The following is a 16,318-nucleotide window of genomic DNA, read 5'->3' on the forward strand; positions in this document are numbered from 1 at the left end:
GACTATTTGCTAGATTGTTATAGACGGTGCGTGTGGAAACGGGTGAAGATTGTGGCCATCATATATTCATTGGGGTAAAAAAGTATGCCATTCATAATCATTATGGTAGAAAGGATTGGAGTAAATTTAGAGAAGGGTTTTTATTAGGTTACAGCTCAAGGCCGCTTGGGTTCCACTAGGGATACCACTCAAAGCCCCTTCCGTTTTGCGTATATCTTGTAGAAGATTTTGTTTTCCGTTCCTTCTGTTTTACCGTATCATCAAGGCAGCCTATATGTACTGAGAACGATCGCTCTGAATGGGATAACACAACTCAACCAATTCCTCTCTTGTTTAATGCGATTTTTACGTGGTATCAAAGCGGATTATGCTTTCGCATGCCCGTGTAGGCTCGCGACACGTCAAATCTCTTGACGATTTCTAGTAGTTGAGCGTCTCCTCTCAGGCCCAAGTGTGACATTTATTGTCAATTGTCGTCCCTCCTCCTCCTGAACTCGTAGTCAATTCTTGAGGGCAGATTATTCAAGTCCACGTGGCACTTGTTGGTGAAATGTCAAAGCCACACGTTGCTATGTGAGGACGTGTGTTGAAAGTTAATCCCACACGGAACTTTTTGGTTGGAAATTGACCTAATCGCTTATAGACCCAGTGATATTTCACATGGACGGAAGCATATTCAATCTCAACTCATTACAACGACACAAGTTTCTACACATCGTCAAATGGCCGACTTGTTTATCAAAGCAGTCGGTCGAGATCGTTTTCGTTTCCTACTTGACAAGTTGGGAATTCGTGACCCTCAACCTCCAACTTGAGGCGGATTGTTACCGGATTGTTACTGAGATATTCTCTTGAAGACTATCGAAGACATAGTCTCCCGTGTATATCTCGTTGTATATTGATAGGTAGCGTATAACTTGTAGAAGATTTTGTTTTCTGTTCCTTCTCTTGTTTTATCCTTTTTATGTAATCTCATCTTAGAGAACCCTTTCCAATGTTTCTTTTCTGTAATATTTTTCATTGAGCATTCTATACTTATGTCTAGGCAATGACCAAATCCTTATTGCTTGTCGAGGGGTAGGGGGGGGAAGGGAAGGGTTAAAAGTGAAAACAACTTTTGAAAGAACAAAAGTTGTTGACGACAATCTTCTCGCACCATGCGAGTGTGCTGATGATAAAAAGAAAACTAAAGAGGAGAGCACTCACGAATAAAAAGGTCACTAGTACCAAAGATGATCACTTTAATGGAAGAGCCAATGCTAATAATATACCAAACGTGCATTACAAAAAGGAGAAATGCATGATTTGTGCTCGTCCATATAGATCGAAAGCTGATAAGTTTCGCACGGTATGTATTATCCACTCGATATGGTAGACTTTGAAAGGCTTGGTGAAGGAAAAAGGACTAGGATCGAACTAAAACGAATTGGTTCTTTCAACTGTGTTAGTATTTCCTCATTACATAGTGAGCAATTTAACGAAGTCCCTATTTGATAAATTGTTGCGTCGGCTCTTGGTCTCTGATCATCTCTCAATATCGACCAACTTTTCAATCTTGTTGATTTGCGGTGTCCTCGCATTTGCAGCTTCTGTTTATGTTCAATCACGAAAGGAGCTTTATGTGCAAAATTGTGCAATCAAAAGGAAAAAGGAAAATGAAGAGCATAAATTATCGGATAGCGATCATTCGTAAGTGAATATTGCATCAGAATCCATTGTTGACTAAAGCCACTTGCCCGGGTCATGTCACTATGCTCCCAAACAGTGGATATGAAATTTTCTTGCCACATTCAATGCAGTGAGACCCCTTTATTGAACTTACGAATCGCGTTCAAGTTGAAAATTCGATACATGTATTATGTATGAACCTAGTTTTGTTATTCGATACGCATACTTATAAATCATTAGCAGGTTCGACCTAGTTCTGTAATTGGTATGGACAATCCTTCACGAGATGTTTCACAAATTGAAATTTTTGCTTTTTCAGCGTGAACCATAGCATCCAAGAGCCCAATTGAGCCCGGATTAATCCAGTCGAGTCAGGTCGGACCACTAACCGGTAAAGCTCTCATAGCATTATTTTTCTCCATTCACAAGATTCGAACTCGAGACCTTCGTCTAAGGGGAACAATCGCCGAACCGCTCGAAACAATCCACGTATTTCTAGTAATGACAAACTGAAATGTGTTACATCTTTCCTTACGAGTAAGTTACAAAATTAAATGCTAAATAATCCTAAAAAAATTTCTATTGATGCCAATGTGTGGAAGGCGGCTAACTGCGAATACCACGTCTGTCTTGAAAAATAAACAAGATAGCATGATTTTAGCATGTCCTAACACAATTTTCTAAAAGTTAACATCCACTAACACGAACTTTCTTTTCTTGTGCCTAATCTAGCACAAGTTTTTCCTAAGGGTGTTAAAAAATGGTGCCACATCAAATTTCCGTCGCACTTTACGTGAAGTTACGTTGTATTATATAGTGAAAAAATTCAAAATTCCCTGCTATTAGTGAAACTATAGCAAACTATGATGTCTTATCATAATAATAAAAAAGGCGAAATACTCTATTGTACGGTGTAACTTCCGCTTCCTATATTCCAAGACACTTGATGATGGTCCCATTAACCGAGAAGTCACAAATAATCATTCAATGAATATATGTACTTCTCATTTTCCAAATATAATATATTTAGTTCAACTTCTCCACATATTATATGAAATCCTGTTATCCTGATTGCATTTTGTAATGGAATGTACCAATTCCCAGATGAAATCTGAATTTTACGAAGGGCGCGTCGTCTCAGTAGTCCTTAATTAATAGTCCATAATTAACGAAATAAATAATCTGTGTTTTGCTTGATCGTGAACCTTAATGCTTGGTCCTTGCATTAATTAATATAATATTATTTATTGGGAAAGAAATTAGTATTATTCAATTATTCAAATCATTCCCAGGTGGCCTATATATTGTAATATTTAATTGATTAACGGGGAACAACTAAGTTGATGACAAAATTTCAACAGAAAATGTGTGCGCTAGCCTTTTCGTATCTTTGTGATTTGCATCATTGTTGAAATTCGAAAAATTAAACTTCCATCCCCGATATTTTCTCATGAATCCCAATTTCACTCCATTTCCTTCTTTCAAATGTTCAAACATGCAAGACATATTTTGGTTATAAAAATGACCATGAAACTAGTAAATGAATAAGGAAATGGAAATAAAAAGGTACGAGATATCCAAAAATTAAATCTAAAACATCATGGTTGGATTTCAGGTGAGTACGTGAGTTGCTATAATACACTCTTGTCATCCGAACACCGGTGTCCAAATATATTATTTGGAGATTCAAAATATTGATAAGGGAAGCTTCATTTACCTATAAATATAACAGGGTTGGAGGGTTCGTTTGTCGGAAAGATTCATGGTCGTGTCTGCTTCATCCGAGAAATTTTGTGAGAATCCCCATGAAACTGCCGCTTCTCGAAATGCTTGGAAACAGTGAGTTTGATGCAATGAATCTCGGGCAGAGGGTCACCGTCCGATACAGTTAGCCCGCAGATCCCATTGGAGCCGCCGTACGTCGGGATCAGGTCGGTTCAGACAGCAGATAAAATGGAAATCTCAGCATGGTCCCGGTTTTCGAGTCCTTCGGGACATTGTCTCTGACATGTGTCGGTTAATTCTTATTGACGGGAGATCGTAGTACGATACTAGAAAAGGAAAATAAAAATGGACACGGAAAAATCACTTACGAAAATCGAACGGACAACATCTTAATTTTAGGTGAGGATATAGGATAGCAGTATGTTTATTTCCCAGTCCATTGCTCTTATTGACTATAACCTCCACTGAATCTTTCTCAAGAGTGTGTTCCGATTACGTAAGAATTAGTTTAAGAGGGAATCTTGCTTTATTTGGTTTTACAATCAATTTTTAACTCTACTCTACTCAATTCCACTTATCTTCAATTCAACACCACAATTATTACTTCTCCATTTTTCTTCACTTTTTTTAACCATTCAATTTAATTTTTAATGTTAAATTCTCTCAACTATTAATTACTTTTTTCATAATTCAACAGCACAATTATTACTTTTTCTCAAATATTCATTACTTTTTCACATTTTTTTTCTCGTAATTTAACAACACAATCATTATAAATCAATTAAAACCAAAACTCAACTCTAAAAGCAAACACAATAATATGTCTATATGCTTAGATTTAAGAGGGGAAAAATCGAACAAACTTCATTAATAGGGTCTTGGGTCTTGTTAGTTAATTCTATATGATTTGCCGAATCTGATGAAATAACCTCAATTTGGATATGACTAGTGACTTGGTTAGGGTGAGACTTGAGACAAAACAATCATCAAAAACAGTTTTGAAGGCTTACTGATAAATATTGGTTCAAGTAGTTTAACGTTTGTTTCTCTTAAATAAAATTTCAAGTTTGAGTCTTGTGAATAGAGAAAATCATTGATTGGGAGAGTTCTACCCCTGAGTCAGCAGACTCAATTCGAAATGGATTAGTTGGGGTCCGTTGGACTTCTAAATATCATGGTACAAAAAAAGGTTTTGAAGGTTCATTGCATGGAATTGATTAGAAGGGAGGTGTACACGATCATCACATTTTGAACCTACATTCTAATATATATATTTTTTCAAACCTATGCTCTGATATATACCATGCGATATTTTAAAGATAGCCATAGCCTTTTAATTTTAAAAGTTAATCTTGTCACATATGATGTAAATTATTTATTCTATTGTGTTAAGGAACTACGCTAGGCTCAAACCCGGCCTTGCTTCAACTTGACAAGTTGTTTCTTCACGACATTAGAAACTTGGACAACACGTAGAGGTCATAGAATTATCCATAAGAGAGAGATTATTAACTCAATGTTCAACATAAGAACATTAGTTAACACAAGAATGCGACAGCAATCTAGCATTCAGATGCGTAAGCGGAAGGCGAGAGTAAGCCGAAGAGAAAATTATTACCTTATATGCCTTTATGCTCATAACAGGCACAAACATGGAATGGCAAAGAGGTCTTAATGCAATAATATAACTCGCTCATATCCAATCGAGAGGTTTTAAATTCAATCCTCACTAGTGGTACTTCTTGTACCATTTACTAGACTATTGAGTTTTTCTTATAACCGATAAAAAAATAAAAACAAAAACAAAAACAAGAAGAAAAAATCATGGACCACCATATCAAAAATAGTAGGGAAGTCGGCTTACCTATCAAAAATGATTACGGAAGCCGAGGTTGAGATGTGTGGGCTCCAATTATCAGGGCAAGAAGATGTGGGTTCTGATTATTTATGTCATTGGTAGGCGATAAATGGGTTTGCCTAAGGCCCACGATCAATCAAATGGCCCAATCTTTCAAATTGGGTGGGCATGCAAGATGTTGCTGCGACCATTTCATGCCCTTAAGTTTGTATCGTGTATCTGTGAACGAGGAGTTTAGTGCAATGATACCCCGTTGTGGCTCGTCCATAAGATGTTTTTCGAATGCATTTTCGACCCTAATAAGTTTCTATTTAGTGTCTCTACGGATACTAAGTTGATCAAGCATTGCATTTATTTGCTTAATATGACCCCCAAATTTCTCTCCCAAGCTGATTTCACGTAAGTTTAAGCGAATAGGTTGTTGAATCAATACATCTTATAAATTAATGGATCTCCTTTCAATTATTTCATGTGGGACAAACCTCACGTGGCAACATGTTATTCTATACGTTTCACGTGCTCATAACTACCCGCCCTTACCACGAGATCCTTTGGGCCTGGAGTGGTGCGAACTCGCGCATACGCGCTTGAGCATGCATGTGTGTAACCTAACTCTGATATCATATGTTGAACAAATTTATACGAGTTCGGATTTATTTGCGACCAAAAAATGTAAGCTAATAAATTATTGAACCCATATCTCTTATAAATTCATGGATCTCCTTTCAATTTTTTTCACGTGGATAAATCTTTGCCCCTTTACTTCTAATAATGACCTTAGGATTGAAAAGCAACATGAAGTGAAGGCCAGCATTTTACGGTGCTTGTTGACCGAACACCATGATGGCTGTTGACGCAATATAAAAATCAAGGTGCGAAACGAGAGTAAATATTCCATAAGTATTACTTAATCACTTAACTATATAATATTCAATCAAAATACTTGAAAGTGGGAAACTGACCTTATAATGAATCCATAGATTCTCACTCACAAATATTCTGATTGATTATTACTCATTTAGAGCAAATAAATAACACTCAATCAATACTTTTCGCAAAACGAGAGTTGCGATAATCCTTATAAAGCAAAAATCTTATCTATAATCAAAGTTGATTGGTCCAAATGGTTTGGTACTTGTTCTCCTTAAATAAGATCTCGAGTTTGACTCTTACGAACGGAGAAAATCCACGCTGGGAGACTCGCTCAATAAATAGTTGGAGTTCAATTAAACTTTCTAATATCAAGATTCAAACTGAAAAAAAAAATCTTATCTCTAAGAGCACCACTCAACAACGACATTGAGGACCTTCCATTTTCGATTGCAGCTGAGGATTTTCGTAAATAACAAACAAAAACACCGAGTCATCGATGATCCTCCTACCTATATATTTGAATTTACTGCACTGTTTTTTCATATAGTACTCTGTTAATGATCAGACTTGAAGGTTCCTCCGTTATTTTTTAATTTATATTTTTTTATCGCACATTTTGTATTTTTTAAATAATGATAAAAAATTTCCTTTAATAAAAAAGTAAAGAATACTGTTGAAATTCTAATATGACATCGTATCTCGATGACACACGGTGTCCTCATCGTCGGATGAGTAGTGTGCCGCGGGATCCACGAGCATTCAATGCGTAGGATGCCGTGTCCCTGTGATACACGATCATAATAGCCAGATCGACACTGGGAATAAGTAGAAAAATTTCCGGGTGCTCGAGAAAACACAAGCATCTATTGCTATTGCTAAGACTAAAAGATGCTTATCGAAAAAAAGATTAAAAGAGAAAATTTGTCTGGCTCTTACTATTGATGTTATATATTTATTTTTGGCCAGATTATTTATATATTGTCAGTAAAGAATGAAAAATGATAAATTTATAAAAAAAGCCTCTGACGGTACAATTATTAATTTAGCTATCATTGCCCACAGATATAAAGATTCTTTGGATTTTATTTTTTTTTTGCTTAGAGAAAGATGTGAATTATTAGTAGTAAATAAAAATATAGTATTTTGTTCCCAACACTATATAATTGTTAGGAACAAATTATCTCCATTTGCTAATCTTAGAATTTCCTTCTAAGCCCCACCGCCTAACGCGGAGCTGGAACTCAGCGGCCGCCACCAGGAAGCGGACGGTCTGGTCCGGCCTCAGGACCTCCATCAACCCCCTCACCGTGGCCCCACGAAGCGCATCGGCACCCTCCAGCACCCCCCGCATCGCCGCCCTCAGCCCCTCCACTGCCATCTCCAAGTCTGGTTCCTCCCCATCCAACGCTCTCGCCCCCCTCGCCCGTAGCCGCAGCAGCCCCTGCAGTGGCGGAGCAGCCACGCTCTCCTGGACGCCAGCCATCGCCTCCCCGAGCTCCCTCTCCTTCCTCTTCGCCTCGGCTCTCAGCTGCTCGATGTCACGCACCTGCTCCGCCGTCAGGTCCCGGCCGTCGATTAAGCTGAACACCAATGTGGGCTTGAACCCGCCGTTCCATAGAAACGTCCGCTCCAGCGGGGAGAGCCACGGGGCGGAGAGGAGGAGGAAGATGTCTTCGCGGGCTAACTTCGATGCCTCGTCGAAGTAGTGCTGGTAGTGGAGGAGGACTTGGCCGATTGCGGATGCAAGCTGGTGGCTGTTATGATCAGTCGTCAGTCCATTGGAGGCAGCGAGGGGCAGGAGCTGGTCGAGAAGGGCCTGGTGGTGATCGAGCCAGTGGCCGAAAAAGGTCGTGAAGTGGGCCGCGGCGCTGTGGATTGGCTGAGCCATGTGGAGAGCTGGGGACAATTGGATTACGAATAGCCGCCATAGGAGTAGACAAATAGAGACTTTATATACAGCTCAGTTAATTAGCCACGAAGGATTGTGAGTCACTTTGCTCATTTAAAAACCACGTGCTTCTGGTTCATCAGCAAGCTCCTTTGACGAAATTAACGCACTATGTGACAAAATTATCCCCATGGACGCATATCTATGGAAAGCTTTAGGAATTTAATTGGAAGGAGGAAAATCCAAATGATTGTAAATCCGCGAAGTCGAGGGCTGAAAGGAGATAACGTTATAAGTGTTTCTCGACTTGAAAGGGCATCATATTGAGCAAGCACGTCCCATGATTCCGTCCTTACACATCTACGATATCACATAATTCAGCCTCGGTACGAGCTGTCTTTTCTGATGAACTAATTAAACTTAAGGTGTATCCAAAGGTCATTATGTAGGGTGCGTAATTTGTTTGCATAAACATTTCTTTTTTAAGGATGTAGAAAGTGTGCAATTTGGGTCCATAGCTCATTACTAGAACATTTTTTTTTAATGGAAAGATGGGGCCAAACCCCCCAAAACAAAAATCAAAAAATACAAAGCCGAAAACACCAATAATATCCTTAAAATAAAAGTGCTATTAAACCAGTCGTTGGATGGTGATAATAATGATGACCAAAAGACAGATGCAATAAATTTCGCGCTAACCAATCAGCACAACATTCTCCTTTGCATGAACAATATGAAGTGTTCGTTCTTTGTCGAAATGTTATTCTCCAAGTGCGAAAACATTAATCGATTGATTCATACATACAGTGGACTGATTGTTTTGTATGAAATATTATTCTCCTTGTACAAAATGTTATTGTTCAAGTACGAAATGGGTTGCCGCCCACCTCTCCGACCCGCTCAATGCGAGGGACCATGCAAATGCCCTTGCTCTCTGCACAAACTACACACAGTACCACGGTCTCAAGCTTTCAGAATATTCTTCTGCATATTCCTATCAAGTTTTCTTTTCTTTTCTTTTTTATTTTTATTTTTTGGTGATAAGAGACATTGAAAAGTTCTGTTCCATCTCGTGGACATTGAATGTTGTATGTATGGACAAGTTATCCCTTCTGGATATTACTGCTTCATCGGGAAGGCTCAAACTATGTCGGAGTCGCAGGAGAATTAGAAACACACTGCATGATGGCGGTGGAGGTGGACAGGATGGAGAAGGTTTCCTCGACTTTGATGATGAATGAATGGAAATTGTAGATAGGCCACGACTGTGAGTTGATGAGTTATCCTTGAATAAATAGGAACGAATTAATTAATTAAAGAGTGCCAAAAAAAAAAATAATCAAAGAATTAAAAAGAAAAAGAAAAAGGAAAAGTGATATATTGACGCAGGTGTCCATTTGTCGGTTCCCGCGGACGGGACACGGAATACAGCCGTCGGGGAGGGATGGGTTGGTGGGGTTCGGCGCCCTCAGCCGACCAACCGAATGCCATTACCCAGCGGCCTTTTTTATGGCGCATAACGTAATCAAGGTGCCACCTGTATTTTCCCTTTTTCCTTGGACGTATATCAATAAAAAGGATTAATGAAATTTCGGGATGCATTTTAATATTCAGAAACTCAATAAACACAACTAAAGTCGAATCGATTTATTAAGAGATAAAAATCACACAATATGAATTTTTTATTTTACAAGACTCGAATTCGGGATCATATTTATAAAAAGAATCGGTCCATTAAGAGATAAAAATCACACAATATGAATTTTTTCTTTAATAAAACTCGAATTCGAGTCCATACTCGCAAAAATCTATCACATAATCTTTTGAATTCACCTGAGTTGGTAATTCCACCTATCCAATTTTTATTCTCTGATTGATAATTTTACAGTACGTTTTTTAACAGTTCCATTTTCCTATAATGGTTTTGATTGACCTTTTGTACTGAAGATTGTATTTTAAAAAAAAAATGATCGCATCAGACCGTAGAAAATGCTCTTGTAATCAGTTTAATTAATTATGTATACTGTGGACTTCATAAACATAATCTGATCTGACTGCTGAAAATACTCAAGAAGTTTACGTGACCGGATTAGTATTCGTCCTTAATTATACATAACGCAAGTGTTCAAATTGGATCATAAACGGTTCCATCCGTCAGCTTGTCACTTTGTAAATAAAATACAAATTTTTGTTCATCTCTGCATTCATTTACTAGAGAGTCAGGTATGGTTTTGGTCCCTCAAAGATACCAGGGCCAAGGGTTTGATCCCTTAAAAATTTTTGCCTCGGTTTTAGTCCTTCAATCATCATTCCGTCAGATGTTTTAGTCTTGCCGTCTTCTTGCGCGTGCCAACCGTGACGGAAATCTCACGTGGCGACTGAGATGGACCTAACTCCGCCCCAAATTGCCAAAAACGATGTCGTACAAGCCTTTGACGTACCCCCAAATTGCCAAAAACGACGTCGTACAAGCCTTTGACGTACATACATAATTCTTCTTCTTCTTCTTCTTCTTCTTCTTCTTCTTCAACCCAATATCTCAGTTCCTGCCGCCGCCCCCGTCTCCTCCTCCCCTGTCTCCTCCTCTAACCTCCTCTTCTTCTTCTTCTTCTTCTTCTTCTGAAACCCAATGTCTCAGTTCCAGCCGCCGCCCCCGTCTCCTCCTCCAACCTCAAGCCTCCCCCTGCCTCCTCGGACCTTACTTCCACCACCCTGCCTCAGCCGCACCATGGGTTGGGGCGACGGCGATGGCCACCACCACGCCCTCCAGTCCCTCGACTGGGACTCCATCATGAAGGACCTCGACCTCCACGACGACGTCTCTGCCCCTGCGCCGCTCAACCCGCCCGAGTCGACCCACTTCGTGAACAACTCCTCCGATGTCGCCACCCTCTCTGACATTTACGGCTCCTGCCACCAGAGCTTCGCCCATGTCCCGACCAGTAACTACGGTAGCTTCGAGCTTGGGGGAGAGGTCTGCAACAATTGGGGTTTTGCCTTTGATTTCCTCGAGGAGCTCATTTAGGTCGCGGATTGCGTCGACTCGGGCGAGCAGGCATCAAGGAAGGCAACGACGTCGGTTTTGGCAATTTGGGGGTCATTAACGGAGTTAGGTTCAGCTCAGCCGCCACGTGAGATTTCCGTCACGGTTGGCACGCGCAAGAAGACGGCAAGACTAAAACATCTGACGGAATGGTGATTGAAGGACTAAAACCGAGGCAAAAATTTTTGAGGGACCAAACCCTTGGCCTTGGTATTTTTCACGGATCAAAACCATACCTGACTCTTTACTAGATCATGTTACTTTATCATTTCTTTAATTACTTTTCACTTTCTTGACAAAATCATTTTGGAAATCGATTTAAATTCTCGACTTTTCTTTTTCAGTCTTTGTATTATTTAATTGGTTCCTTGTAATAAAATAATAACACGTAGTTTAGTTGCTTTTCTCGGGTAATAAAGAAAATATTTTGGAAGCAATTGATCATTGTGATACAATACCTTACTATCGAAGAAGATTTTATTTTATCCACAACCTTAATGTTCCTGAGTCTTTAGTTAAATACCCATTTGATCATATGCCTACGATTTGTGTGCGACTATCATGAAGCATAACTATACCAAAAATTATTTTCTCTTATTGATTGTCGAGGAGTATTATTATAATTATTATAAGTAAATATTTAATACCAAGTGGACACATAAGCAAGGTTTTTTTCAAGCAATAAACTAAAAATATTTCGTGATTTTGCGAAAAATATGAGGATGACTGAAATATATAAAGTATGGATAAGTATAAGGCGGAAGAGTTGAGAGAAAAACAAGAAGACAATAATGCGACAGTAGAATATTGTAGCAAAATGACGAATTTAACTTATTTATAAACTTAGTAAACTTAAAATAAAATAAAATATATCATCTTATAAAAGTAAAACTGTTGTTTGAGTCTTCTTATGCTATAAATATGACACGTGTCTTCTATTTTTTCTTTTTCATTCTAACCATTTTTCTTTTCTTTTCAATTTTACCCACAAATTTTCGTTCTTTTTCGTTTCAATCCATTCTTTTCATTTTTTTTACGGTCTCCAAAAAAAAAATTGAAAATTAACATATCTTAATTATCTATATGTCATTTAACTAAAATAGTTCGCATCCTACAAATTGTCGAGTACAGTATCATTTTAATACTCACGAGCTTTTTTTTTCTTAAAATGATACTATACGTAATTTGTCTTTATAAATTTATGGAGAAATAACGATGAAGTGGATGCTATTGAATGGTTAAGGTACTTCTTTGGTAGAATGACTTTGGTTCTAATCAATCCCTCAGTTCTTTGGTCTATCTTTTCTTTTTCTTTTTAAGCAAAAAATTATTATTATTAAATCATTCTCCCTCTAAATATGAAGTCATAACTCATTATTTTTTAAAATTATAAGATTTCAATTAATTAATCTTAGAAAATTAATCTATATGATATAATAATATGAGTTAATTATTTTTTGGGTACGTATAAAGTGTGTTAATTTCATTAAATTTATTTATAAACTCAAGTACACCATAACTATTCTAGTGAAATTTTTTCCAGTCAAAATTTTATTAATTTATTTATACATTTATGTCATTCTTCTTCGTTCCATATACTTTTAAAATAGATTTTGGTCTTTTTTTCTATATTCATGTATGTTTTTCAAGAGGAATTTCACTAAATATGGCAATTTTGTGTGTAATATAAATATATATAGTATATTTGAATATAAAAAATTAGTATACGCTCTTGCCTTTTTATCCTTTTCAGATTATTTGATTAAGTTTCTTATTTCTTTTTTTCACACGTCTATATATTCATTAAGTTAAAATAATTGAAAAATAGCTACCCTATGTATTTGAAAATGACCCACACTATATTAATTTATTATTATTTTTCTTTTTAATATTAATGATATCCTTTTCTCACATTTTGATCAAGACAAAAAAGTTTATTATTGACTTTACTTTTTTTAACGCCTAACATCGTGCGAGTTTCTTCGTATTTAAGAAAGAAAATACAAAATTCAGATGACACGTGGCCATCCGAGGTCGGGACAGAGTCTCAAGCACATTCTGGTGTGGATATGAATAGTTTTGCTAGAACGAGGACCAGCACTCACATACGTACAAATACATGTGTCACTGAATTGAAGCACATTTTAATTACCTTTCTGTAACCTAACAGAAAGTTAACTTTTGCTAAAGTCAGCAATAATTGATGCAACCGATGGAGAGCAAACCGACCTCCCACCAAAGGCAATAATGAGGGGATAAACTTTTCGCGGTAAATTATTTCAAGCGATTCGACATTTAATATTTTTAAAAAATTTTAAGTTTAAGTATTTTGAGTGAACAAAATCATATTGGGAGATATTTATCTTTTAACGAGTCGATCAAGTCAAATTAAATTAATCGAGACTCGTTAAGCTTTGAAATACCAAAATACTAAAAACAAAATGCACTTGAACTTATGGATCAAGTTTGTATCTGCCTGACTTCTAGTGATCCTAACGTTTCTATAGCTGTAAGAGCCTGAAGTCGGGGAAGGGGCTACTTTTGAAAAGAAAAAAGAAAGGGATAAATTCGCTAATATGCACCTTACAACATAATTTTCAATTTAGTCTATAACTAGGTATTTACCCACGCTTTGCTGCGGTCTCAAAAATGCATCAAATGATTTGAAAATTTATAAATAACATTAAGTAATGAAAAACATAATATATTTTTAGGAAATAAAAATAATATCATTTTATAAGTTGGTGAAAATAAATTAAAAATAAAATTAATTTTCAAGAGTGGATCTTCTTATGTGGGTGGAGGGAGAAAAACATTTCCCCGCAAACAAAGAGAGTATTACCTCTAAGCCTATAAGTATAAGCAATAAAGAGTCAATATATAAGAGGAAAGTCTATGAATAAAAATAAGGGAAAAGTACACAAACACCATTGTGGTTTGGATTTGGGATAACTTGCACTCTGTATTTTTGTTTTGAACAATTAACATCCCTATGGTGTACTCCATTAGTTATAAAGGATTACGACGTTAATTTTTTTTTTCATTTTTAATCTTCAATCTTTAGTTTTTTAATCATTTTGGTTCTAAATCTTTTTTCTTTTATTATTCCTACCATCAACTTTTCATTTTTTCATTTTAGTCATCGAAAGGGAATGAGGAGTCGGGACCGCCAATTGGCGACCCCGACCCCTCCACGGAGGTCGCTGACATCCTCCGTGAGTATTAGGGACCTCAATGAAGAGGTCGAGGTCGCCGATTGGCGGCCATTGCCCCCGAATCGATCAAGGATGGTGATAATAATGCGGACCAAAAGACAGATGCAATAAATTTCGCGCCAACCAATCAGCACAAGCATTCTCCTCTGTGTGAACAATATTAACTGTCCATTCCCCGTTGAAATGCTATTCTCCAAATACGAAAACGTTTCGTACAAAACATTAATCGTCCAATTCGTACATACAATTGACTGATTGTTTTGTACGAAATATTATTCTCCTTGAACTAGATGTTATTCTTCAAGTATGAAAACATTTCGAACGATCGCAGCGACTGAATATTATGATTGATATATTATTATAATTATTGGGAACAAATTATCTCCTTCTGCTAATCTCAAAATTTCTTTCTAAATCCCACTACCTAACACGAAGCTGGAACTCAGCGGCCGCCACCAGGAAGAGGACGTTCTGGTTCGGCCTCAGGACCTCCATCAACCTCCTCACCGTGGCCCCACAAAGCGCATCGACACCCTCTAGCACCCCCCGCATCGCCCCCCTCAGCTCCTCCACTGCCATCTCCAAGTCTAGTTCCTCCCCATGCTCTCAGCCCCCTCGCCCGTAGCCGCAACAGCCCCAGCAGTGGCGGCGCAGCCACGCTCTCCTGGACACCAGCCATCACCTCCCCGAGCTCCCTTTCCTTCCTTTTCGCCTCGTCTCTCAGCTGCTCGATGTCACGCACCTGCTCCGCGGTCAGGTTGCCGCGATCGATTAGGTTGAACACCAATGTGGGCTTAAACCCACCGTTCCATAGAAACATAACATCCACTCCAGCAGGGAGAGTCACGGGGCGGAGAGGAGGAAGGAGATGTTTTCGTGGGCTAACTTGGACGCTTCTTCGAAATAGTGTTGGTAGTGGAGGAGGACTCGGCTGATTGCGGGTGCAAGCTGGTGGCTGTTATGATCAGTCGTCGGTCCATTGGGGGGCAACGAGTGGCAGGAGCTGGTCGAGAAAGGCCTGGTGGTGATCGAGCCAGGGGCCGAAGAAGGCCATGAAGTGGGCCGTGGCGCTGTGGATTGGATGAGTGTTGGGAAGGGATGTGCTCAACCAAACAATAACGCAGCGATTAATTTTTCTCTCCTACTAGTGTAATCGAGATATGAACTAATCAAATCAACCAACAAGTAGTAAAGAAAAGAACACTAAGAATTTTACGTGGAAAACCCCAATGTGGGGAAAAATCATGGGACCAACTCCGAATCAACGATCCACTATGAATGAAGGTTATACAATGTCTTTCATCAAGGGTAAACCCTTGGATCACCAAACTCAAGAGAAACACTCTCTTGGATGACTCAAACACTAAATTCGTCACCCACATCGAGTGGTTTACAAAGTCAGCTGAAACAGCACCTACAGAGCTCGAATAGAAATTCTGACCGTTTAGAACTTAGCTCTACATGTCGTGAAGTCTCTGTCAAAATTTTGTCCCAATCGGAGTTCGTTTACCCTTCTGATCGAGGTTTGATCTCCAGCTGCGTGCTGCCCTCTGTAACCCGAATTTCAGCTCTGTCCCTCTCTATTATGTACTGCCTTTTGCTGATCTGATATCCTATTAGCCGCCGCCTCTTACCCAGCTAATTTAGCTGAAAATTAACCCTAACAAAATTAGATTCTTGGGCCTATTAAAGTCCGATAAAAGTTCAACACAATTTGAGTCAAATTTCCTCCAAATTGGAGGGATGCCAAACATTGAGCCATGTGGAGAGTTGGGGACAATGGGATTCCGCATAACCGCCATAGGAGGAGACAGATAGGGGCTTTATATACAGCTCAGTTAATTAGCCACGAAGGATTTTGAGTCACTTTGCCAATTTTAAAGACCACGTGCTTCTGGTTCATCGGCAAGCTCTTTTGACGAAATTATACACATGGACGCATCCCCATGAAAAGCTTTAGAAATTTAATTGAAGGGAGGAAAATCCAAATGATTGTAAATTCGCGAACTCAAGGGGCGAAACGAGATGATGCATAGTGTTTCTCGACT

General features: G+C 38.4%; 1 protein-coding gene and 1 pseudogene across 1 annotated transcript; both read right to left on the reverse strand.

Moving 5' to 3' along the window:
- Positions 1–7,118: 7,118 nt before the first annotated feature.
- Positions 7,119–8,228, reverse strand: LOC116213090 (protein DOG1-like 4). The gene has a single exon (XM_031547900.1). The coding sequence runs from the start codon at positions 8,010–8,012 to the stop codon at positions 7,302–7,304; it is 711 nt and encodes a 236-aa protein (XP_031403760.1). The 5' UTR covers positions 8,013–8,228; the 3' UTR covers positions 7,119–7,301.
- A 6,440-nt stretch (positions 8,229–14,668) lies between these two features.
- LOC116214527 lies at positions 14,669–15,090 on the reverse strand (annotated as a pseudogene).
- Between the last annotated feature and the right edge of the window lie 1,228 nt (positions 15,091–16,318).

The sequence above is a fragment of the Punica granatum genome, chromosome 7, assembly GCF_007655135.1.
Source record: "Punica granatum isolate Tunisia-2019 chromosome 7, ASM765513v2, whole genome shotgun sequence".
NCBI classification, from domain to species: Eukaryota; Viridiplantae; Streptophyta; class Magnoliopsida; order Myrtales; family Lythraceae; genus Punica; species Punica granatum.